The sequence below is a fragment of the Falco biarmicus genome, chromosome 8, assembly GCF_023638135.1.
Source record: "Falco biarmicus isolate bFalBia1 chromosome 8, bFalBia1.pri, whole genome shotgun sequence".
In the NCBI taxonomy this organism is placed as follows: Eukaryota; Metazoa; Chordata; class Aves; order Falconiformes; family Falconidae; genus Falco; species Falco biarmicus.
Window position 1 is genome coordinate 34,397,199 of NC_079295.1, and position 26,229 is coordinate 34,423,427.

At 40.2% G+C, this 26,229-nt stretch overlaps 1 protein-coding gene across 1 annotated transcript in view; it reads left to right on the top strand.

Moving 5' to 3' along the window:
• The first annotated feature begins 9,583 nt into the window (after positions 1-9,583).
• The window catches only part of CCDC93 (coiled-coil domain containing 93), a 51,270-nt gene continuing 34,624 nt past the window's right edge, over positions 9,584-26,229 (top strand). The window contains exons 1-7 of the mRNA XM_056348923.1: positions 9,584-9,803; positions 10,899-11,012; positions 12,759-12,853; positions 15,443-15,554; positions 19,490-19,588; positions 20,851-20,907; positions 25,674-25,774. Coding sequence (XP_056204898.1) covers positions 9,762-9,803; positions 10,899-11,012; positions 12,759-12,853; positions 15,443-15,554; positions 19,490-19,588; positions 20,851-20,907; positions 25,674-25,774 — 620 coding nt within the window. The 5' untranslated portion in view covers positions 9,584-9,761. The remainder of the gene's footprint in view (positions 9,804-10,898; positions 11,013-12,758; positions 12,854-15,442; positions 15,555-19,489; positions 19,589-20,850; positions 20,908-25,673; positions 25,775-26,229) is intronic.

Consider the following 26,229-nt stretch of genomic DNA (forward strand, 5'->3'; position numbering starts at 1 on the left):
CTCTGTGTGAGACATGGAATAAAACACTCTTAAAATGGAAAAGTAAAACACTTTGGAAAGGTGTTGGTCTAAAGCTGACCAAGGTCAAAGGCCACAGATGTAGGGTTTTTTCATTATGATTTATTTCTTCATAAAGCATGTAAAATAACTGCTCTGGCTCTAACCCTTTTACCATTCATTTCTTCTTTTCTTCGATTTCTCCTCTGAAACAGGTGGATGTTCTCCTATGAACATGCACTCTTCGGCACAACTGCCTAGCATATACGCAGGCAGACTTTTGTAAACCAGAATCTTGTCAGAACTGGCTCAACATTTGAAATTCTGCCTCTGCTAGCAAGTTCATGAGAAATCACTGGTACTGCTGACTTAACTGCATGGCCTGAGAGCCACTGCTTGCCATCTCACTTTCGAACCCTCGGTTCACTTCATCTTACTGAAAGCAGACTTGGCTTTTGTCTCTCCCAGATCAGGACAGGCCTGTTTTCTCTGAGCAACTGTGAAGCATGCTGCTTCGCTTCATTTACACTTCCAGAACTAAAGGCAGGTGAATCCTGATGTGATGTTCACATAAAGCATATGCAGCTCATTTCGTCCTACTTTCTAAATCAAAAAATTGCAGGTTTTTTTCTACTATACAAAAGGAGAAGTATAGCAGAAGGATTGACTACAAGGCAGCCAGCTAGGGAAACAGAGACTGACAAAAAAGAAAATGCATTATCAGATTTTTCTTTAAATGTGCAGTAGAAAGGGAGCTGGGAGAGAGTCTAGCCAGAAGAGATGAAGACAAAGCAGTGACTTTAAGCTCAGTAGAGCAATAGTCAAGGTAAAAGGTTAATTATGCTCTCTGTGGAAGTTCTAGTCCCCGAATCAAACGGGGCAACTGCATCTCCCTCTTTAAAGCAGTTACTGGATTTGGTCATTTCTGCTCCACACAGACTGTGCTGAACTGCCAATTTACAGCAGGGCTCAGTGCTCAGCCTCCCACCAGCCCTTGGCTTCCCCAAAGGAAAGGAAGTAATTCCTGCTAAGTCCATCTGCAGGGAACGGACAGTTTTATAGGATGGTGGTTTAGTTTACAAAATGTCCAAATAAGAGAAGGAACTTGTCTCTGCAATCACAGGTCACCACAGCCAGGGGCACAGTGCTCAAGGAGCACCAGTAAGTTCTAAGAGCAGGGCCAAGAGATAGGAAGCTGGAAGAGGTTATATCCCCTACTCAGAGGCAGGTTTAGGAGGAAAGAGGTAGTTGCACATCTACTTCCTACACTAAGCAAAAGTAACATGGATTCCAAGAAAGAAGGCAGCAGCAATGGGAAGCAGAGCTTGCTGGAGCTATTACCAGTTGCTTTGTGAATAAGCTGTGACTTTCGTAGCCATTCCAAAAAAACCCATACTGGACAGTATATGCCATAGCCCAGGTCTTCGTGTGTCTGTAGGAACTTTTTTCCTGATTTCAAAAGTCATGGAAGTTACAAGATGTCCTTCTCCATCTTTGGTTTCTAGAAGGCATAGTCACTGGTAAGAGGGTGCTTTGGGGATATGCAGTATAACTCCAAACATGTTACTTCCAGCCTTTCAAACTCACAAGAATATGAACTACTAGAGACAGTGGAGAAATTGCTAGAAGAATTCTACAACAAAAAGACCTCATTAGCCTTGAAGTATAAAAAAATCCAACACAGTCACTGAAGTCGGCCAAACTGCTGCTTCTGAGTTGACTGATAAGAAAACTGCTAACAATGTCAGAAATAAATCTTTGTCCTAAGTGGCCCTGCATAAAGGATGTGAAGCTGTGTAATAAGGCGTTGCCAATTCTCCCTAGTTTTATTATGGGCCTTGCAATATTCAATGTTTGTTTAAAGCCTGGCTCCCGGAATCAATCTCTGTTTTAATTAAGAAACAAACAAGAAGGGTTTTCTTCATTTTGTGGTTGCTGGGAATAAAAAACTCCAATGGTGCAAAACCCAAAAAAAGCAGATAGACCAACCTTTATATTGATATATGATTTAGATATACTGAATCACCTCATTTAAGTTGATTACATTATTTACAGAGATGAAATTTTTAATGTTCATTGTTTAGTAACACTAATGATGCTAAACCTGAGAGGAGGTTTCTTTGTTTAAATGACCCACCCTTTAATTAGCAACAAAAGAGCTTCAAAGAGATCCAGGTTCAAGTCAGTTGATTCCTTTGCGATAGCACTTGTGAAGGAAACAAAGCAGGTAGCATTGATGGCTGATGTTACCTGTACCAAGCAGGATATGCAGTAGAGAGACAAAAGCGTGCATCCATGGCTGTTTCCAAACTGAGTTGCCACATGACTGACATTAGATGCACAAGACACTGGCAACAGCATCACTCTGTGGCACACAAAAAAGGAAATAACCTTGTCTGGAACACATAAATCTGCCAAAGAGGAATCTGCACCTCCTGGTGTGTAACTTTAGCTCTTTGGCAAGACTGAAGTGCAGATGTCTGATTCTAAAAGCAAGAATCCCCACTGAAGTTGACTCTCAGCTGTAAACAATACACACATTTCTGGCCACAATGGGCATCTGCTTGTGCTGCTAGAGAGGACAGAAAACTGTCATGGATCAGTGTAGGCTGCTTATTGTCCCTGCAGGAGACAGCTTCTTCGAAGCTGCAGAGAGAGCTGAATTTGATGAACCTTGATTGTGAATGTAACCTGCCTAGATGGCTTTTTAACAGCTGAGCTAGAACCCGGGTCTTCTGGACTTGGGTCTCTTTTGCTTTCCTGCCCTCTAAGAAGCCTTAGAAGTCTTCTACAAATTGGAAGCTAAAGCTTTTGGAGATGTAACTTTTTCCTCCCTCATTCTTTTGGGCAGTAACAAACCTGTTTGCTAATTTACTGTTTAGTATGAGCAATTTCTCTCCGATTCATCAACTACTCTAACCTTCCTTAGCATTCCTCACTGCACAGAACAGTTGACCTACCAGTTGGATGTTTCTGCTACAGTGTGTTCAATATTGAAACAAACCTAACACTTCTAGAAGGCATCACAGGCTGAAGATTTCTCATCCCACCGCTGTGAGCTGGTGAGAGGAAGCAGGAGACTTGACTTTTCTTTCAGGATGATCACCATACGCTATGTGCGGACTTACTCAGACATGCTGCACGGTTTTATGCTAAGTGACATTCTGATAATTATCTTTATACTTTGGAGATGTAATGCTTCACTATCTTATTAAATGAAAGATTAAATCAATATTATGTAGACCAGGTTCGTATGATAAATTTAAAAATGACCTGGTAATTATATGACCATGTTTTTCATTAACTATATAATTGAGTCCCACACAACAGTAAAGAACCTTCATGGTTCCTACAGTTTTTACTTTTACCTAATTTATGGCAAGGTTCCCTGAGGTTTAGGGGGTTTGCACAGATTTGAAGTGTGACTTAGTCTGCACAAACCACAGCCTTATAAAACTAGTTCTTTGCAGACTAAAATTCCAGAAAGTGTTTTCTAAGCTTATTATAATTACTAACAGTTTTTACTAGTTCCTAAATAAACTCATATTAACTTGCCCTTGAACTTTACTGAAAAAATGGGTGCCACCATCACTGTTAAAAAGAACCTATTCAGAAAAATCACGTATTTTATTTTTCAGTACATTCAGGTTCAATTTGTGCTGAAATTAGCCACAATTCACAAATAATAGTCAGGTTAAGATCCATCCTTTTTTCTTACCTCTGAATAACTAGAACAGTAAAAGGTAATTCATTTTTCTTAATAATTGCTTCTGTGGAAAAAGAATATTTGAAAAGAAGGCTAGGCCAAGTTTCCTGAACACTGTAAGAAGATATTTGGATCACACACAGAAAAACCTTGAAATGTCCAGTGTAATAAAACTTGGGACTGCATTTCATTGTGCCCATAAAATCTGCTCCAAATCCTCCTAAAAAAAAGGATCAGAACAATTCAGAAAATGTTTGATTCAAATTACAAGAACTTCTCAGTGATTTATGGGACAGTGGAGATGGGGTCACTGTCACCTCAGATTTGTTTTCAGGACATTCATTTTTGTACTCCTTATGCATAATTGAATAATGAATTAAAAGATATTAAAACACACTGAGACAGGCTTTCCGAAATACAGGCTGCACACCACAAATACATTTTCTAATGGCAGCAGAATATAGTGATGTGTCTGGTGTCACCAGATGGTGCTCTTCCACCATTTGTCAAAGTGTTTGCCTTCCCATGAGCAAGATTATATTCTTAAAAAGATACGTTGTACTAATGGCAGTTTTGGATTATGCCAGAATCCACTGCTTTGAAGTAGTCTGAAGTGGAGACAGTAGAGTGAACAGTAGCAAAGGTAATTTAATTTAGGGTTAAAGTTACAGTGAGGCCAAAATTCCTAAAAAACATAGCTCTGGGGGACTGTTTCATTTCAGAATGCGTGTGTATATAAATTACTCAAACTTGATGTCTCCTAGACAGCATAGTGCTCATTTTTTTTCTGCAGGCAAGCTGCATTGTAAAGCACCTTGTAAGTTGTCCTGGATATCTTAAAGGTGTGTTATTAGTGTCATGATGAGAAATTAGTATGAGAAGAAGATGGAGGATTTATAAAGTTAACATTGTTCATCCAAATTTTTTTCATCAAAAAAGGCTGTCCATTTTTTTAAAGTTAACAACGTGAAATAATTGTTGATGCAGTGCTTATCATTCACAGACAAGGCAAGGTCATATTTACTTGAATAAAACAGGAATCAGGTAAGTGGTAACATCTTTGTTCAGTACTTCACATGCCTTTCCACTCAGCCTTCAGCCTATTTTCCTTTTTGCTAAGCTCTATTCAAGGTTATACATCCTGTGCTCACCTTGTATCTCTACCCTTCTGTCTTTTCTACCTCTGCATCACTGATATTTTCTCTTGCTCCTCTTATTGCTTCTCTGCCTTTTCAATTCTCTTTCACAAAAGTTGATGTGGAAGAAGAAAAGCTGAAGAAACTCCTCCACCTTGGATTGTCTTTCTCTTCAGAGTGAGGTGGACCTGTAAGAAGTCTGTTACTGTTTCAGGTTATCTGACTCCATTGGAGAACTTAGTTGATCATTCTTACATCTATTTTAAGTGAAGGAGGTGCCAAACTATTATGACATGTAGAAGGTAAAGTCTAAATAGATAGATTTTGCCTAAAAAGGCCACAGTGAAAATATGTACCTCTCTGCCCCTTCATAAGAATTTGTTTCAAGACAGCCAGTAATCCAACAACCTACATTCTTTTGTTCTTTGGACATCAAATAAATCTTAGAGCATGATTATGTTTGCAAAAATTTTACCTTTTAAAAGTATATTATTAAGTTCCTGGGCTTTTTGTTTTCCAAAAATTCCAAATCAGATTTGGTAAAACAAAACAAAACATTTCTTCCTGGTGCTACCATCACAGACACAGCTGCGATCTGAAATTTAATATCCTGGCCCAAATCAAGAACTGCATGATGCACTTACAGTGCAATTGTTCTCATTTTCTTTGTACCTTCTCAGGTAAAGGCTCAATGACTCAGACTTAATTAGTTGTTCCATGGGTGATACTTGAGTCAGAAAACCCCACTTCATTCTCCCATAGATTAATTTCTCTTGACTGTAACAGCTACGGATGCCCTGAGACTTTCAGAAGAGATGCTGTGTAATGGTACTATCCCAAAGAAACTCCACTGTGGAAAATTACTTTGTGTCAGGGTGTACTGTGCGGGTCCTTGCCTGGACTTGGCAATGTGCGCCCATGTAGAAACCAAGAAACTCCTTGGTAGCCTGATTTTCAAAAAGGGCACAGTAGGCACTCTCTGAAAATCAAGCCTCTCATAGTTTCTCAAAACTCAAAGTACCCAAAATAACTAGTTACTTGAATATTCTGATGACGGTCTTCGAGTGATGTGACCAAAATCATGACATTGCAAAAGAGAAGTCTGGTAAAAACTTTCATATTAATCAGATACTTAGTTATAATATTCTTTTATTCTCCAGACAGACTGCTATGAGAGAGCTTGCATGGATGAAATTGTAAAGAGGACCAGCCACCAATTTTGTCAACTCCTGTCACATAGACCATGAGGGAGCTGTGTTTTATTTCTTACCAGAACATCAGCATTTTCACTATTGGACTGTCTTGTCATCTACGAATTCCACGGGCCACAAAGCCTTTCCTCTTCCTCCTGCTTAGACAAGGAACTATTGCGTGGCCCTTTGCTAACTACATCCCTGAGAAGGTGACCATGTACAGGAGCTTCTTCCACTTTCTCATCCACTACTCCCATCTGATTTACCTCTGTGTTGCCTTGGGTTTGGTTGGGATGAACTAACAGCTTGGTAGGTGAACTAAAGATGTTTGTGTTAATATTGCCAAACTTAATAAACAATATTTAAAATTACACAGACATAATTACCAAGAAAAATATGTTTCTATCTCCCCATATGTTTTAAACTATTAAATGCTGAGAATAGGAAATGTTCAGAGGAGCGACTGAATAGGATCTTGGCTGGACAGTAGCTTTTAGATGTCATCAATGGATGTGATAGTGGACATGCTTAAAATAATATTCAACATTATATGTGATTGCTGAAAGGGCACTATACCTTGCAAAACGTATCAGCCTGTTTGATGGGATGCAATGGTCTGGTGCAACCTCTAACACAATGGCTACTGCAACAGGTCTGTGAGTTTTTCGTTCCACAGTGCACAGTCTCACTTCCACTGATGGTAACTGGGAATTTGCAACTGCCTTATGCCTACTACATCTCAAGCAATAGATGAAGGGGAGCTGAATAACTATAAGGAGATGGGATACAACCAAAACAACAAATAGAAAAGAAGAGTAAATGCACGCAGAGGAAGACTGCTGCTGTGCCTGGCAGTATCGTGAATTTCAGAAATCTAGATGAAAACTTTCATGGCAGGAATCATTTCATTAGGGATCAGGATAGAAGAGATCTCTGTGCTGGAGCCGCTGGGCAACAAAATGGGTTGAAAACAGCTTATCCAAGATATGAGCCACAGAAAACAATGCAAAAATTGACACTGCCTTTGAAAGGCTTGGGTTCAGTCCTGTGCAGATGGCTTCAGCTTCTCCTGTAATTAGGAATACAACTCAGAAGATGCAGTCACAGCATTACTGAGGTCCACAGTCCAATGAAATCACTGGGATCCTTCCCGTTTAGTCCATGATCTGTCCATGATACCTTGTTTTATGATACACATAAAAAAATGTTGTACCCTAACAAAAAGATGCTGTGCAAAGGACCATTGCGCAGGGAGCTACACTTACTTTATCTATCATGCAGAATTTATGGAAATAAATCTTTTAGTCCTTCTCAGCATACAGAACATTGGACAATTACTTAAGTCTATTTATTTAACTGTGCTTCCCCAACACAGAGTGAAGCCCTTGCTGTTGCTGTTATAACCCCATCTCACGTTTTAATTCTTGTTATGAGAAAAGCCACTTATGTGCTAAAAGGTACAGTGAATATTGCTACATTTTTAGTGGTGACCAAGTCTGATGTCGTCAGAAGTCCGGGCTCAACAGTGAAATAAATCATGCAGTTATAAAGAGGGGAGGAAGCTCTGTAGCTCAGCTTCATGGGGTCAAGATTAATGAAACTGAAAAATCAAGACAGGTTTGTTCAAAGCAGCTGCACCATGTGCCAGAGCTTGCTTCCCTCCACAGATCAAAATAAAGCAGGGAAAGAGAAAACAAAGACTAAAGCTGGACCTGCTAGAGATTTGCAAGCACAAAATCTCCGAAAGAAGTGAGGTTTTTCTTTCTTAGACAGTACCCCTCTTGGGACTTTTTTTTAACCTAATTGGTATTTAGAAGATTGATTATCTGAATGTCATAGGGTACAACGGGTCTGTCTGGATAACTGGCTGGATTTGCATCACAATTAGGTATTGGGAAGCAATGCCTTTGCGGAGTATTTTATTAAGGTTCAAGGCATCAAAGATGGGTTGTAATGACAACAGAGATACATTCTTGTATTTTCATGCCTTTCCTTTTCATTTCTTAATCATAAACTAGGTGAAGGAAAATTCCAGCCTTCTCCTGTAAAGGAGAAAAATGGTTTCAGTCTTTGTGGTCACAAATGACATAAAGCAAATTGAAAGAACATACTACTTTTCTGTAAGTATATAATTTCAAGCCAGGTTTGTGATTTTGGGTGCCAGCTGCATGCATTTTAAAATCCATAGGAGTTAATTAGCCCTGTCTCCCTTCCTCTCCTTCATCATGCTTTAAAAATCCTGGGAAACAGTTAAGGTTCCCAGTGTAGGTTTGATCCTTCCCTTGTCTGATACTCAGTTACTACTTAGCCCCCTAGTTTATACTACCCTTGGCTTTTTATTTTTCTCTAATGTGTTTCTTTGAAAGGAATTTTATGATCATGGCTCAGGGATCTTTTTTCCAAGTTGATGTTTCTTTTTAGTAGTTACCTTGCAGCCTGTGCTGGCTGCTGTGTCTGAAGGTCATGTACATCCCTTCCTCACACTCTTCTGTTTCAACCTTTCTTCTTATCCATGCTTTTTGTTTGTTTGCTTCAGTCTTCCTCTCCATGACAATCAAATTAGAGCCGTACAGTTCTCTGTGAGAAGGCAGACAAAAAGCAGAAAGCCTGTATTGCTCTGGTGAGCATGTTAGCCTCTGGGGCTGCATAACAGTTTTCTGCAACTCTAATTAAGACATGGCCTGTGGTTACACCAGTACGCAGCCTGAGCCGGTCTGGCATATTTTTGCTTTTATTATTATTGTTTTGATCGCTGTGTCAGGGCAGCAGTCGGTGTGGACTGGCCCGTGTACGCTCTGCTGCCTTCCGACAGATGGAAACAACGCTCTTGCGTGGCTTTTCTTGTTCCTTCGCCTCCCTGAGATGTTTCTAGTCACAGGCTAACACCGAGTTTATTTTTTATAATGCTCTGCCTACAGTGAAGGGCCTAGAAACCGGGCTCCTGAGGCAGAATTGAGAAGACACCGCTGTCAGGTATTTCTGAAGCCACTGTCACCAGGAAAGGCCTCCCCGGCCTCCCCACAGGGCCATGCCCCCACGCCGTGGGACAGAGGTAGCACCAGATCAAGGGGGCGCAAAGGTTCCTCAGCATGGGACCTGCCTGCAGGTCTGAAAAAAACGGTTAAATCCCCCTCAGCGTTTGGTCACCAAAGGAAAGCCAGCTGCTAACGAGGCGCACCAGTGCCCTGTGGGGCTGAGAGGCCGTGAGACACCCCTCAGGTCACAGCGCACTGGGCGGCTCGTCCTCCATGCTGGAAGGCCTCAGGTCCCACTGCCAAAGAGAAAACCCCCAGAACCACACAGAGAAGGGCGACCGCCCGTAAGGGGAAGGCGGGGGGGGGACACAGCCCGGCACCAGCGGGCGGGCGGCTCTGAGTGGGCGCCACCGTGCCCCAGGCGCGGCCGTGGGCCGGGGGCACCGGGCCCCCAGGGGCGCCGCCCGCGGGCACTGGCGGGCGGGGGCGGGACGGCGCTCCCGCGGTTGCGCTCCGTGCCGTCAGTCACATGAGCCGCCGGGGAGCCGCGCAGCCCCCGCCCTCCTTCCCCCGCACCCCTTTGGCCGCGAATGGCACGGCCCGGATGCGCTTACACGCAAGGAGGGTGCGGGTGAACCATTGAGCGGGGGCGGGGGAACCCGGCAGCTGCCGGCTGGGAACCGGGCGTTGCGACGGGGGGGAGCGGACGTGACAGGCTGAGCGGCTGGGCGCAGGCTGCCGGAGACGGAGGGCGATGGTGGTCCCCCGGGGACAGGAGCACCAGGCCCCCCAGGAGGTACCGTAGTGGCGTCTTTCCAGCCTCCCCCACCCCGGGCAGAGCGGCGTTGGTGAGGCGCGGCCGCCCGCTGTTCCTCCGGCCGCGCTGCACTGGCTTCCGCGGGCTCCCTGCCCGCTCCCTCTCCTCGGCTCCCCGCGGGCCGGGGCGCTGACCGGCCCTCGCCGCCGCGCCGCCAGCCCGGGGCTCGCCGCTGTACGGCGGGCTCGGCCCTGCGCCCTGCCCCGCCCGCGGCCCCGGGCGGTGGGGTCCCTCGGGGCGCGGGGAGCCGGGTCCCGCTCCCGGGGGCGGCACCGCGGCGCTGCCGGCAGGGCCCGTGTCGGTCACCCTCCGTGCACCATCGCGCTGCCTTGCCCCCGTGGCCCATGAGGCTGTCGGGGTCCCCGTGGGAGGGAGGAGGTTGGGGGAGAGGGTGGTGGGGAAGGTGGTGGGGAGGGTGCTGGGGCGGGTGCTTGCAGCCCCCGAGGGGCCGGCTGCCCTTCCGGCCTAGCCACGAGGTGCCCGGGGTGCCCGGTGCCTCTGGGCAGCCACGTGTGTGCGTGGAGCCGGGGGGACCCTCCTGGAACGTGGGGACAAAAGCCCGGCGCAGGGCGGTTGGGGCACCGCGACCATCCCTGCTGCTGTCAGTGGGCTCTTGGCTGGTCCAGCGTTCCAGTTTGCTTACGCTTGCATTGCCCAAAAAGTGGAATTCCATGTGAAGGTCTCCTCCTGTTTTCGTAAAAAGAACACAGAAGTGTTAAATTGAGGTGTGTGATTTTTGTCAGCCCTGAATTTGAAAGAAATATGCAAAATGGAGAATAAATTAACTGGCTAATGGCAATGGGGGCAACCAGACTGGCTGGAAGCAAGCTGTGGGCCAGCAGTTTGAACAGCAGAAGCAGATTAAAGTATTCAGCTGGGTGAAAAAAATGTGCTGTTAAATCCATATAGAAATGCGTTGCCTATTTCTTTAACATCCTTCAAATTAACAACCAAGTTACTAATAGAAGTCAAGGTTTTCCACATGGTCTGTGTTAAGGTAAAAGTTTGGAAAATGTTCATTTGCAGAATGAACGAGAAGCGCTGAATTAGTGTTGCGTTGTTTGTTTTGGCCAGGTTGAAACGAGAGAAGATGAGGAACAGAACATCAAGCTGACTGAAATTTTGGAACTGTTGGTGGCGGCTGGGTATTTTCGAGCAAGAATCAAGGGGTTATCACCGTTTGACAAGGTGAGACCAATGCAGTATTTCTAAAAGCCTTTTTTTAAGGATAGGAAGATTATATACTTTTTCCTTGTTTAGCGGTTCTAGGTGACTTAAAAAAAAGACACTTGCAACACATGAGGCTTTTCTGTGTAAATAATTCTGGGAATGACCCAGTTTCAAACAGATAAGACCTCCTCAATCTTGAAAAACAATTCTGTGCAGCAAGGCCTGTTTTGGAGGAGGTGATTGGATGCAAGCTAGTTACTGCTGTGCTCTTCTGGCAGTGTTATGGCCGAAGTTAGTCATATATGGGGAATTTTGCCCCTCTCTCAACTGCAGTTAGAAAGACTTGATACTTGGACATAGCATGGTAATATTTTTTTTTTTAAAAAAAAAAGTTTTCCTGAATGAGAAATGAAGAAATACTTGTCTTGAGAGACTCTGAAAGAATGGAACAGTTAGCCTAGTGAGATTATTTTTGGGCTGTTTTTACATACCTTTAGAATGTCATGTATGTTAACCTTTCATTGTCCTAGACGGGAAGTATGTGATACTAACAGTGAGCAAAGTTCAGGTTGAAAAGAGACTTCTGAATTGTTTTAGTGCTGACTCTGTAAGAAATTCCTGAACCAAAGTTTGAGAACACAGAGATACAGCAGCATTGAAATGGACTCTTCTGTTTTCTGGTGTTTCTTTGATCATAGCACAGCCTTGCTTTGCAATGCAATTTTAGTTTCTTAAAACTGCTTGGCATTACTGACCTTAGCTGCTCAGGAGGCTGTGCACACAGACACAAAGTAGTTTCAAGGAGACAGCCTTAGGATGTAATAGTTGCATTTATGTGTAGAAATGGACGCATCAGGTTTATACTTGCCTAAATACAATTGCAAAGTTACCATTTCATGAATGCCCAACCTTTACAAAAAGTGAGCACTGCTATTGAAAATGATCAAACTGCTAGTGTAAAAGGGGTACTAGTAAACTGTCTCAGAGGGGAATGTGAGAGGGGGAAATGTGTTAGAAAACCTTGTATAGAACACCCTAATTTACTGTGTGATGTGGTAAGTCACTCCACATTTTAATCCCTTTTTCTGGACTTTGTGTGTGTTTAGACCATCTTGCATATTCATATACAAGGTTGTCTGTATATATTTACGTAATTTATGTCAAGTTGATGAAATGGCTTGGGATTTTTAATATGCCAAAGTATCTGTAGGAATAGGACCGGAAACAGAGGTTTCTACAGAGCTGTGGATTTCCATCACTATGTTGATACTGTGCCTGGCACTTGGTGTTGCATATGTTAGCAAGCAAAGAATAATAGTAGTAAAGGTATGTGTAGATATATGAATACAAAAATTATGATCCTTGATAAAATTCTGACACAGTCACTTCTTAAAGATCTGACATTTAACATACTGTGCTGATTTATTTTATTTTATTTTTTTTTTTAAATTTGAGAGCTGTTTCAAGACTGATACATAAAATTCAGAATGTCACTGACTGCTGGGGTTTTTTTGTTTTTTTGTATACATGTATTGTATGTGGAAGTTGATACATGTATGCTATCTACATGTCTTTCAGTCTCCATAAGAATACTGAGGATGTATATATAAGGATATATATATAGATTATATAAGGATATATAAAAATACTGATGATGAGGTGAAAGTACTGAGTTGTAGTTTCTAAAATAAAGCCTATAAGATGTACTTGGGTTTACCTCTTCAAATTAAGATGGAACTAACCATGCTGTTGCTCCTTTGCTAGGTGGTAGGCGGCATGACGTGGTGTATCACTACTTGCAGCTTTGATATCGATGTTGATTTATTGTTTCAGGAAAACTCTACTATTGGTCAAAAAATGTAAGTGGATTAAATGGCAAGTGTGGTGGGTTTTGTTTTGGTTTTGTTTTTAATTTTTTAGAAAAGGAGCAGTGGGTGGGGAGGGGGAAATTACCTGATACTTGCTTGTTATGAGACATACTTTTAGTCCAAGTTTCCTGCTTTTGAAGACCACCCACTTGCAAAACGTTGCACTGGTTTCTGGATTTCTCAGACTGTAGTTCCATAACTTCTAAAACCAGAAAGAAGCTTATTCCAAAAAAGGCAGTGCTGTTCGCCTCTGGGCTGCCATGTTCTTGTATCACTACCAAGCAGTGAAAGTGCTTATGAGGCTGCACGTTGAACTGGATTTGGAACTGATCCAGATTAAAACCTACCAAAAAAACAACAAGAAAATAGTTTTAATGTGAATCAGTTCCTGGATCTGGTTCTCTATGCAGCTGCACAGATGCTTGTGCTGGCACAAGGGGGTAGTGCAGAGGCCAAAACAAAGGGCAGAGGGAGACCATGCTGCTGGAAACTGGAGTGGAACAGTAGAAGACCTTCGTTGGGTTCTCTATGTCTGCAGATTTGCTGTGTAAATAACCTCTGATTCTCCTTTATGATTCTGAGTTGGAATTGTAGGTGTCAGCAAGCAGAATGTAAAGCATTACACTGTTGCCAAAAGAGTTACTTGCCCCATACTAAGGAGAAGATCCTTCCTGACAGTGACTCAATGAGACCATTTTGATTTGATTCATTTCTTAAGGCATGAAATTTGGTCATCAGTCACCTAATTCCTGTATTAGGGAGGTTTTAAGCATTATTTTGAGCTGAGAAAGGGAATACTTTGTAAACTACATTATTTCTTTATGCATTTCTGTGATAAAAGAGCCATAATTAAAATTTGAAGGAAGTAAAAATAGCTGTCAAGTTACAGTTGCATGAAGAGACTTGTTTGCTCCATGTAGTCAAAAAGAACATCTTTCTGTGCTGTTTTCTTGAAAGTCATTTAGCGTTGGCAAGCCTGTAATACTTGTAAAAATAAAGATTCATGTTTATTGCCGTTAAACTTGGAGACACTCAAATAATCATAGATAACTAACTACATAAAGCTTTAAGTGCATGGAATTAAGTAGAGACTAGGAATACAGGTGGTGGTGATGGTTTTTATAGTTGCCATCTTTCCTATCCTGAAGAAGAGCAGGATAGGAAATAGTTAAGTTCTGAAAATGTTCTGTTATCTTTCCAGCTGACTGGAAAACTGGCAAAACAAAAACCAGGCTCCTCTCCCAAAACAGCAACAATGATTTATTTGTAAACCTAGAAGTGTTTGGAGTCACACAAGCATAGGCGGTTTTCATGTCCATGTAATGTTTATGGTGGCTCAGTGCTCTTGTGATCTTCTCGAGATAAGGAAAGTTAAGCTTTGTGTTTTCTCAGTATTATTCTGAAGGCATTTTGATGGTGTCCTGTTATTTAATTGCTGGGTTGAAATAAACATGGAAACATACATTAGGAGATGTTCTTGCATCTATTGGATAAATAACTTTTTTTTCTTTACATTTCATTTGCTTTGATTGTGCTGAGAGGCGCTGCTATTTTCATGTTGTAGAATATTAATATGGGGCCATAGTGGGAATTGCCTTATTAAGAATAAAGTAAAAGTTTTCACTTGTCTTAAGGAATGTAACTTTTCAGGCTCTTTTCCGAGACTATGGTCTCTTGTCTCCTGTCTGTTGCTTCCTTTTTCGTTCTTCCAGAATATCAGTTTTCCATTTGGGGGTTACTGAATATCAAGGTCAGTACTGGACCAGTTAGATTTTTTTTTTTTTTCCTTCATGGAAAAACAGTTTTAGTTTTCCCATAAAGTGTTCATCCTTAGTGCTGACACCTGCTTTAAAAACGTGCTTGACAGCACTGGCAGCAAAAGAATACCTTGCTCTGAAATAAAGGGTTCAGTAGGAGCAGAATGATGTTCTTGTAGGTGAATCCCTTGTGTTAGGTTAATCCTTCCATTTTACCAGTTCTTACCTGAACTGTAGAATGAGACTGTAGCCAGCAAATTTCGTTTTACTCACTTCAAAACTGTGTGAAATATACTGTGTATTTAGCTTTGAGGTGTAATCTATATTTAAACTCAGTTTCAGTAGTAATGTCGAAATATATTTTGGGAGTTCTGCTAAAAAAATGTTTAAGTCCTTACATTTGATTCTGGACTTCCTTTAAGTGCGTCCATTTTACTTGGTCTAACTGTTCTTAAAGCTAGTGTTTCTTCATGTATGCATATATTATAATATGCAAAGGTGTTTGTAGATACATCTTACACAGGCATTTCAACTGACCAGACATGCAGATCTTAACATTTTCTGTGTAATCCTATGAATGAAATCACAAGCTAGGAGCCTGCAAGAGGGGTTCGATCACCTTTTCACATACATAGTATACATAATATACATAGTACAATGTAAAAGCTATTTCGTAAATGGAAGTCTGATTGCTTTTCACAGCTGTATACAGTGGAAGCCGCTAGAGGGAACCTTCTAACTACTGTGTTTGCAGAAGTAATTTGTAATTCACAAAAGAAAGTTGTAGCGTATATACATGTGTATTTTTGTTGTTTTATAATAGTGCCTTAACTGAAAAAATTGTGTCTGTATTACCAAAAATGAAGTGCCCTCATCGTTTGGAACCACATCAGATCCAGGGACTGGATTTCATTCATATATTTCCTGTTGTACAGGTAAGAATTTTGTGACTTACTGATACTTTGCTGAACAAGGCCCTGAAACTTGCATAAAAATTATAACAAAGATCTGGATTATTGTTTAGCTCTCTATTTAACTTCAGAATGAATAATCACAGAGAAGTAGTTTAAATGAATGTTTTTAAAGAATTGAGTGACATTGTGGATGATCCAATTCTGAAGTATTGCTTGATCCCCATTTAAGACAAACACAAACTCTTCTTCAGTTCTTTGAAATGGAGTCAGATTCTGCTTTTTGTGGAATGGCTGTGTAAAGAAACTAAAGTTTAAGCTTGTTTGGAATCTGATAATCTACTTTGTCAGACTAGGAAATAGAATAAATACCTTACAGTCTGTGTTTAAGCTTATGAAGTAAGTTACACAGTTCAATCAAAGGGATATGAATAAGCTGAAAGCCAGTTGGAGTTGTTTCTTTAAGCATAATTCATCCTTCATTTGTATCACTTAAAAACTGTACGGCTAGAAAAATAAATTGCTCTGATTTGGGATCCTATTACCATGTCTTTGTTGTGCACTGCTAACTGACCGTGTGCATGCTCATAGCTCTCGATTTTATTAAGGTTTAAGCTAACACGTGACGTGTTCCAGTTATGTGTGGTATCTTGAGAATCCTTGGTATGTCCTTATTATTTTTTGATTTTTACTTTCATCTGCACACAGAAATGTATCTTTAAGTAGGGAAAATGAAGACTGTTAAGCAACCTGCTTTTTCATCAAGTATCTCCTTACCTCCTGCCTGAGAAAGAATTCAGCAAGTAAGAGTTTCCTCTAAATTCCAGTTTGTAAGAAGTGGGGGAAACTTCCTGTTGTCTCTTTCTTGTTATCTTCTAGTAGGAGGCTCCTGAGGAAAACCACGCTTAACTGCACTCCCCACAGAGTTACGTGGTGTGTGCTGCTGTTACACAGCTTTCAAGCTGTGCTTATGCTGCCTAAGGTGGAAAGTTTCTATCTTGTTAATGCGAGTTTTTCCTTTTAAACTTGAAGATGATGGTTACATCTATCAAATACAAGACTTCTCTCACAGAAAAAAATAATTCCTCTGCTAAAGTGAGAACATGAACTATTTACTCCTGCTGTAAAAACTATAGCACTAGGTATTCTTTTATCTGACCTGCTTTATCCAAAATCCCAGAAAGGAGAAACATTAATTCTAACCAGGGAGGAAATCAGCTTCTAGGATTCTCTGAGAGCAGCAATTCTCAGTATTGGTAGCTGGCCAGTAGGTGGTATATCTATTCCATACTTGTTGAAGAAGTCTTTGTTGACGAGCTTAGTTTTTTTTATGTAGAGATCCCTTTCAGAAGGGAAGTTCTGCCTGCTGCTGGTACTGTTGGTTCCTCATTTCATCCCAACCAAGACAGGCTTTCAAGAAAACCTGTTGGTGTCACCAGTATACTATGTTCTGAAAAAGACCATGCAAGAGCTGTAATAGGCTGACCACACCATGGCATGTGGGAGTTAAATATTTGATAGTGACACTTTACTCAATGCTCTGCAAAGTTCAAGATTTCACTTGCTATCTCTTAAGTCTCAAATCAGTCCCCAAGTAATACAGAAGCTCTTTCCTCCACCTGGAATTGTGTCCCAATAGCTCTTACACTGTGCGAGCTAGTCTGGTGAACTTGATGGGAGGAATTTAGATGAATCCTTCCCTCCAGGAAGAAATTAGATTGAGTTGGCTTACTGCCATGGACTAGCAGAACTAAAAAAACCCAACTAAACAAAAAACTTTAAAAAGATTCCAATGGGCAGGAATGGTACTGTTCTTCCTAGTAAGTTCTGCTTATGTTCACGTAGAAAAATATGTGCACAATCTTGTGTTGAGATGTGCTTTGTAATCAGTAGTCTGCATTTTCATCTTTCTTGTTGTCATCATCTTCCCCTCAGTTTCCAGGGGTTCATGGTTATATCGCAGAAAACAGTTGCTGGTTCAGACTTGGATGACAAGATTGATCTGATCTCTTATGTGACCTCCTGCACTGGCTGTCAACAGCCCACAGGATTTATCTTCTCCAATGTTATTTAAAATCTACTTCAATATTTGTGGCTTTTTGTGTGGTCTTATAAACATCAGAAGAATCTTCTTATACAGGCATGTGGTGGTTCTTGAACACTTCATGGGCTTGAAGATAGGTCTTTTCACAGTGGAGCTGTAGGTTTTGAAGACAGTAGTGATATATAGTAGGAAAATTTCATAGCAATGCATATAACCTAGCTGTAATAGCTTCTACCTGGGGTACAGCCAAGATTAATGAGATGAGGTCATGTTCCATGTGGTGTCTTCCGTCAGAGCATAATGGACTAATGATACAAGACAGATTCAGTGTTGGCTCTTGGCACTGAGAGCCCAGAACATTTTCTGTTCAACTTCCAATTGCTTCACCTTCCAGCAGGGCTCCAGCCCATCTCCTCCTGCTCAGACCGACAGAGATGGGTGCTGTGAGCAGTTCAGGCTTGCTCTGTGGAAGGGTGACTGTACCATAGCCCACAGACTGTATAAAAGCCACCTGGACTATTTGTGTAAAACAGGCTCCCAAGAGCCTCTCTGGAGTAGAGCAGGATGAACCTGTATGCATGTAGAGTATAATAGCAGTTTTGTATATGTGCTGTCAATCCTATGCTTCCTAGAACTGAGAGATTCATTATTTATTCAGTATGGCCTGCTCAGAAGGACAACGTGGATAGCTTTTAGAGTACAATAACGTTCTGCAGTTTTTGAATGTAGAATAGGATGTATGTTGTGCAGGCTGGTACAGCTGAGCTCTTGGTCTGGTGAGGTGTGCTGGCTATTCCATGGGATAGATGAAAACAAAAAAGGCAGAAAATTAACATTCCTTTGTTTTGCCAACTACTGTTGTGTATTTTTCTGTATTTTGATAACAACGTTATTAATGTTTAACAAGGAATAACAGTGAATATTACAGATAATATGACTACATAGTGTGATGAAATGTACTTTGTTAAAACTTATTTTAGCTTTAGTAGACTTCTGCTAGGATATAGGGTTTATGCAACTCAGATTCTTGGGAGGGCATTGTAAGGTTTTGGGGCTTATTTGGGGAGGCAGTGTATTTTTTTTTGTTTCCTCCTTAAAGGTGCAAGCTAAAAGAAGAATGTTTAAAGTGGCCCACATCCATCTCTATTCCACAGATGCTCTTCATTTTCCTTTTTGGAATGATTTTATTGAAGATACTTGGATTACAGCATGCATTTGGCAAAATTCCAATGAAGTTCACTTATGCTTGTGAAGATTTCATATGGGTTTTTTATAAGTGAATTTTTCCACTATGAATTCCTAACAGTTGAAATTTGCAATGGAATTTTCTTTCCATACTTACTGTAAGAAATTAATTAGAATATAAAAGCAATTCAGAAGTTACAGTGCAAGCTAAATAAAGAGGATATCGGGCAACAAAATAACAATTTTGCAATACTAGTTACAAATAACATTCAGGAATGTTTTTGGGATACTAGGTTCTGCCCTAAGGAGCGTAGAAGGGAAGGCAGTTTGATCTTCTTTGGACTGTTGAATCCCACTGTAGTGTGAACAGTATGGCTCGTCAAGGTTTGTATGGTTCAATATAGTTCAACAGGATGAAGAATATTTAGGTTTTTATATGTAAATCTTTAATTATAAGAAAAGCCATGTGGTTTCCTAGCTTACACATTATCTGATTGCTCTACTGAGGTTTTTATTACATAGAAGAGCAAACTTTGTAAAAGTAGCCAATGCTGAATAGTTTTGTTAGGAGTAGGTCCCAGAGTTACCGTGTTTACAAATAAATGTTCCTCCGTGCTTAAAATGTGCTTTTAGATTTTTATCATGTATTAAAATATTTATGTAGTAGTTTGATGTTTGCTGCTGTTACTCTTCTCCTTTCCAATGATAGAAACTTTGTTTTTTTTCCCAGTGGCTGGTGAAACGTGCAATAGAAACAAGGGAAGAAATGGGAGACTATATCCGTTCTTACTCTATATCGCAGTTTGAAAAAACTCATAGGCTACCAGAGGTAAGATAAGCTAGTTGTTGCAATGCTCACATCCATACCAGCTTCACAGCTCTGAAATTGGCACAATATACCAGAGTTGCATTTGCTATCATTTTGTTAATCAGCCCTAGAGCAATCCATGTACATTCATAGATACTGGTTAACTTCTGCTTAATAGTTACCCTAATTTTTCTGCAGTATTTACTACTTCTCTGTCACTTTGGCTTGCCAGGTAGCTTGCTTCTGGAGTGCATATACACTGCACAGAGCTCTATCCAGGCTAACCATGTGACTGGAGCTACATGAAATGTGTTTGAAAACACCCAGCATGCTATGGAGAAGCTGATCTAACTAAATGAGAATTGGTGCACTGTTAATGCTCTGTAACTTGGGTTTTGTTTTGGAGTGCTCAAAGTGAGCTCGTCTCCCTGTATCCAAGCCCCAAAATTTGTTCTTGAAAACTAGATTCCTGAAAAACTTCATTCAAAAACTGATCTTGGGGAAAGACAGAGGGACAGTTTTGTCTCCGTAAAACATGATTGCCAGAGGAGTGAGATGTACAGTTTTATCTAGAATTGTAGTGGTCAAATAGTCAAATGCTGTCCCCTTTGAAACTAAATGCTTAGAACAGTGTTGTGATCCTCTCTTCTTCCTATTCTGCACTAATGTTGTGAGGTTTCCTTGGTGTAGGGGGAGAGCTGGAACGAGCTTGGATTTGTGTCTGTAGTGTAAAGTCATTAGTTTTGTTGGTGCATATCCCAGGGCAATTCCATATTTAAAACCTAGAACCCACGTTTTGTCTCTAATTCAGTAACAACATTAAAGGTGATGTCCCTAATACTGTGAAAGATGCTTGGGATGGTTTGGATTTTATTTGGGGTTTTTTTATTATTATTTTTAGTGCTTAGAAAATAAATAAAAGTAGGGGAAACTTCTCTTTTCCACATTAAGCCCATCCCAATCTCATTTCTTCATAGTGTAGTAATGATTGGAGATCCTGGTAGTGGGCTGGGATTGCATTTCTGTCAGGTACTGTGTGAGCAGAGAGCAGAAGGACTGCTGATCTGGATACAGTTTTAAATAGGTAGGTACCCTTTTACAAGACCTAGCTACTTATCTGATGAGAGAAGGAAATATTTTTCTGTGTTACAGGGAATCATATTCACCAAATAATTGGGCAGCTCAGAAACTATTTGACAACTTTGTTTGCTAAATGCATTACAGTGGTTAAGATGTAATCTCTGTTGCTAGTATTTTTAATCACCTCTGTTAATGTCTTGCAGGATGATGAATTTATGCAAAGAAAAGAGAAAGCTGTCAAAGCAGTTACTGATATCTGTGTAAGTATGTTAGATTTTTATGATCAAGAAGCAAGTGGTTTCAGTAATAAAATGGCAGTGGTTAATTTTGTTTAATGTAGCCAGTCCTGAGTTCTCTCATGAGAAGGTCCCAATTAAGTTACATATTGACCTTCATTCTTAGAACAGGTCTCAAATGCCAACATACCAGATTAAAAAACATTTAGGTGTGTACTGTCCGAATAGGTAAACTCTGTCAACTGCCTGCATAGAGTGTGAAGTTCCACCCTGTCAAAACAAAAGTAACAAAGTAGCCTATAGGTTGTTAAACCCTCAGCAGACTGTAGCTATTAGCAGTTGGACTGTTTATCTTGAAATTAAACAAAATGGCAATTTAAACGTCTGCATTTCAGAACTTGTCTTTTTTACTACTTGTAATTAGCAGTGAAAATACCCTACTTTAGAAATGTTTTCTTCAAGTAGCAAATGTTGGTTGGGAAAGGTGGTATCACTTGTGAGATCTTCATCTGAAGAGGGAGATAACTCTTGGATAAATGGTTTGTTTATATTTTTTGAAAGCTTATTCATGAAGGCTACAAGGAGTGACATGTAAAATACATAGGCTATATGACTGTCTCGTACCTGTTTTCATATACCTAGCTAGCAACTTGAGTTTCTGTCCTTGCTTTCTCTGTAATTGCTGTCTGCTTGGGACTGTCAGTTTGCCGTTTCTGACTCTTTAACAGCTTGCTATCTTTTTGGGTTTTTTGGACCATCTTGATAAATTCACAGGCCAGCATTTGAGATGGGATGAGAAATCTGGGTATGCTTTGAATGGGACACTTCCAAGGCTGATTGATAGATGGTGAAACCCTTCTCTTTTGAGAAAACCAATGCTACTTCAGGGAGCTCTAGCCAGACACCCTAAACTCTTTGTCCATGGATGGAGGTGTTAAGTGCCAGCATACCAAGCTATATGATAGCATAATGGACCAGACAAGTAATCTTACCATTTGTCATGTTTTGGAGGCAGTTTTTCCTGTATTAGCAGTTTGAGTGCTGCTGAGCCTAATATATGTGGTTGAATTACAGTGCATGTTTATAGAAAAACATTGCTGTGGAAGTCTCCAGGTAATGACCAATGCAAAGCCCTTGTTAATCTATTTCAATAATTACTCTTGCTTTGAAAATTTCAATTACAGTCTCTTAAGTGTTGTTCCCCATGGTTTGGTTGGGTTGTTTTTAATTATTAGCAGGTTTATGATGAGTCTGTACTCCAGTGAGCAGTACTTGTCTTTTCAGTGAGATCTCTTTTCCATTTTACAAGTTAGCTCCCCTTGTAAATGGATATTATTGTTTTGTTTGTGCACCTGTATAACCCTTTACATTGAGAGAGAATGCAAACCTGTGTAAGAAAGCAAATTCCAAATGCGTGTTGTATCAAGTAGCTCTTGACATGCCCATTTTCAATTTTCAGAGTAATTGTCCTAGTTTTTCAAGTGTGGCAAAGTGTGTCCATTTTCTGCCTGCATTGTCCTTAAATAGCACTAAACGTTCGGTATCCAGGTGGCTGATACCAGCCTTGTCACTGAAGAGACAAAGTAGTCACAATGCTGTTAGGAGGCACCAGTACCTAGAATTTTTAATGTCATTTAAAAAAATAGGGAAGATACTTGATTAACAATGATTAAGGGATCCCTTTTGATTGCTGAGGAGCAGAGGGGGTTTCAAGTCTCAGTTTTTATAGTCTAATAATTTGATTTTTTATTTTTTCTGTGACATTAACGCATTTGTTTGGGACAGCTTGCCTAAAAAGAAGGAATGCAATCTACTTTTAGTATGCAGGTACCTAGTAAATGTCAGGTCCATTCAAGTTGCTTGTCCAAAGTCCTGGGGTGCTTGGTTGAGCTCCCTTTGCATATCTACCTGCATGTTTTCTGAAATTGCTTTTTGGAGTTTGAAGAGAATGCCATGGCAAAGGTGAAGCAGGTATATGTATGTCAGATCAGGTATTTCTTGGCTGGTTGAAGCTAGTGAGTGGGTTTCCACTTGCCCAGTATGTTAGGGTTGTTATTTTAAAATTCATAGGTCATGGTCCTAGAATCGGATACGCAGTATTTGTCTACTTCTGCAGCTAAGGGAATAGTTCCATGTTCAGGGTCCAAGAATGAAACTGATAATGCAAAGCAAGGAAAACAAGATCTTCAAAGTTTGATAGTATTTTGCACCATTCAGCTAGCCTGTCTAAGGATCTCTGAATAGCTCTCCTGCCTTTGAACGTGCTGGCTGCTCGCCCCAGTTTGGATCTGTGTGCAGAGTTGGAAAAGGTATATTCTGTCTTCTCCTCTGGATCACAGATTTCTAGTTTTTTAGGTGCATCTTCATGGAAGATAAAGTTTTCACGTTGGTTCATCACTGCTGAGGATATCATTAGACACACCTCCCTCTTAAATATATGAGCTGTGTCAGGATTGCATCTTCTACAGCACCTGATCTTCTTTACTGAAGATTAGTTCATGAGATCTCTTAAGGCACCAAGGCATGACTGCAGTCTAGAACACATGGAGTGAATTTTCAAGCTTTCCTGTCTGTCTGTAGGAACTGTAAGAAGAAGGTGGGCCATTAGATGAAAGCTCTTCTGCAAGTCACCTTGAAATCATTATGCACTGGAATTAGAAGAGAAAGCCACTTTCCTAAAAGAAGCAGCAAGAGTGAAAGACTGGTCTGTTGCTTGAATTCATTATTATAAGTTTGGTCTAAGGATCTACCCTTCTCTTCTCAAGGGGACAGTACAGTGAGATTTATGGTCATGATCAGGCCTAAAGGTTAGAAAAGGGAATATTAATACTGGTAATGGTTATTGGAATAACAACTACTGCTGCTGAAAGGTGACTGCCTAGTGAATTCAGATTATCTTTCAGTGGTTTTGTTTGACTAATCAATTATCTGATGCCAAGACTAATGTTTATGGTATGATGCCTATGCTTTATATAGCACAGGTATAATATAGAATGCCATCATAAAAGCTACAATTGTTTTTACGACTTGTGTTGCTTTTCCATAGTACATCTTGTGGAAGATTCTGGATCATACAATGCTTTTTCATATGACAGTCAAAAATGTAGCAAGACTTAATAGCTGGAAACAAGGATGACAGAAATTGAGATTAGAAATGAAGGAAAAATTGCAAAGGGTAACTGACAAATTCAGGAGAAACTTGCCAAGGAATACCATCTATTTTCACTTGTTTGAGGTCTTTGCTTTGGGATTACATGTCTTTGAAAAAGATTGAAAGCTATTTTGGCAATGTTATGGTACAGGAACTGCTTGTTGAAAATAATAGTTTGTGTTGTACCAAAAGCCAGATCAAGCAAAAAAAAAAATACCTTTTTTATTTTCTTTCAGAATCTTTGCAACTTCTTGCATTAAATCTTTTGTCCAATGTGAATAGAATTTTCTGAAGTTAAATGTGTATATGGAAAGCCCAGGCTTTGGTTTCGACATTTGTTTTTGTAAGGGATGTTTTCTGAGCCTGTTCCTCAAAGCATTTAAAATACATGAATGAAAAAGAGAGGGGGGCGTTCCTTTTTTGATGCTGATTATTTAACGGTGATGAAAAAGTTTTTTTCTCTGCTGTGATGAGTGCTGGAATTTCATTTCAGAAAAAAATGAGAGAATGTAATCTAATTGTTTAAAGGGGACACTTTTTAAAGAATATCAATTGAAGTAAAAAGAATACCATTGAGATCACAGGTTCTTGTTTAGTTTTTTCCAGTATCTTTGCTAGCAGGATAGCACTAAATACTAGACTTCAGTTAACCTCAAAATCTTTATTCCAGCAGCGGAAATGTTGCATTACAGACTAACGCCACCCTAATCTTTCATCAAAGAAACAGCATTTACTTCGGAGTTAGTTTTGCTATCTTGGTTCCAATTTCTAATTTGGGGAAAGCTGAGAATCTTATGATTATTTTTTGTTTTGTTTGTGCTTGAGGTAGAATAATTTTCCTAATGTTGTTAAATAGACTTCTATAGGGGCATAGTTGTTGTATGTGGGAGGAGGAAGAAAAAAGGTAATATAGGCCATATTTACTGTAGTGTAACGGTTGTGTCTGTGTTAACAGTTAGAACAGTGGCTCAGTCCTCTTGTTTCAGTTTTTTGTTTTTTAAATTGGAAGTAGCTCTGTCAGCGCAAAATAGTACTTGTGAATCCTTGTTTTATTTGATGAGCTGTTGTCCAGCTGTAGGATCACACTGGGACAGCATGAAATTGAATGATTTTAGTACCTAACTATTTAAGATATTTTTGTTCCTTAAATTGCAATAAAATCTGCTTTAATTCCACTGTAACCTGTAATCATTGAGTAGGTACTAATTACATTTAGTTATTTAATCAGAGATTAAAAATAGCATTAACTCGCAAAAGAGGTAACATTTCTAGATGCTGGTTTTATCAGCTAAGTCATAAGTTGTTTTTTTTTTAATAGGTGTTGATTGTGTTATTTTTTACTTTTCTTTCAAATGTGATGGAGGAGATGGTTGAAGAAATAGTGTCTGTTGTTAAATACCCATTTATAATTATTATTATTTTTTAAACCTGGAAGGATGGGTCCTATAGCAAATTGGTCAGAAGTAAATTTGGTAAGATTTTTATCCTGTAATTCCAAAAAGAGAAAGTGAAGGATATTTATTTGGGTAAGTATATTGAGTTGGAAAGCAAAGAGCGGTATATATCACTCTAGGTAACAGTTCATCATTTATTTTAGAAAAGCCTTCTACAAGCTCTGAATTTGTTCACTGTCTTACAGGAGGTTTACAAGCCTCAAAGAAAATATAAACGTCAGAAGGGAGCTGAAGAACTGCTAGATGAGGAATCAAAGGTTCATGCTACGCTTCTGGAATACGGCAGGTGTGAAAGGCTTCATTTAATTGTCTGTGGGTTTTGTATTGTGTATATTTAGAAGCATACCATATAAAATCTGGATCGTGGGATTTTTTTCTACTACTTGAGAATCAAACTTTCAGATTTACTCCTCCTTGGTTTTGGATCTTGTTTGCTTACCCTGTAAATTCTTCAGGGACTGGACAGTCCTCGTGTGTGTGAACAATATTTTGTAAAATGGGAGCCCAAGTTCTGACTTTATGCTGCTGGTAGGGTGTGTTTATTTAAGTTGTTCTTTGCTTCATAAAAATGGCTGAAATTAATGGTGCTTCTAGGTGCTGTCTGCCAACCAATATTGCCTCTTTGCAAGCAATCCCCAGAAAGTGGGGTGGGGGCGAAGGAGCTGAAGTTGTTATTGCTTTTTCTTTTTTTTTTTTTTTTTTTTTTTTTGTAGTTCTTGTGTGGTTGCTACATCAGCAGGC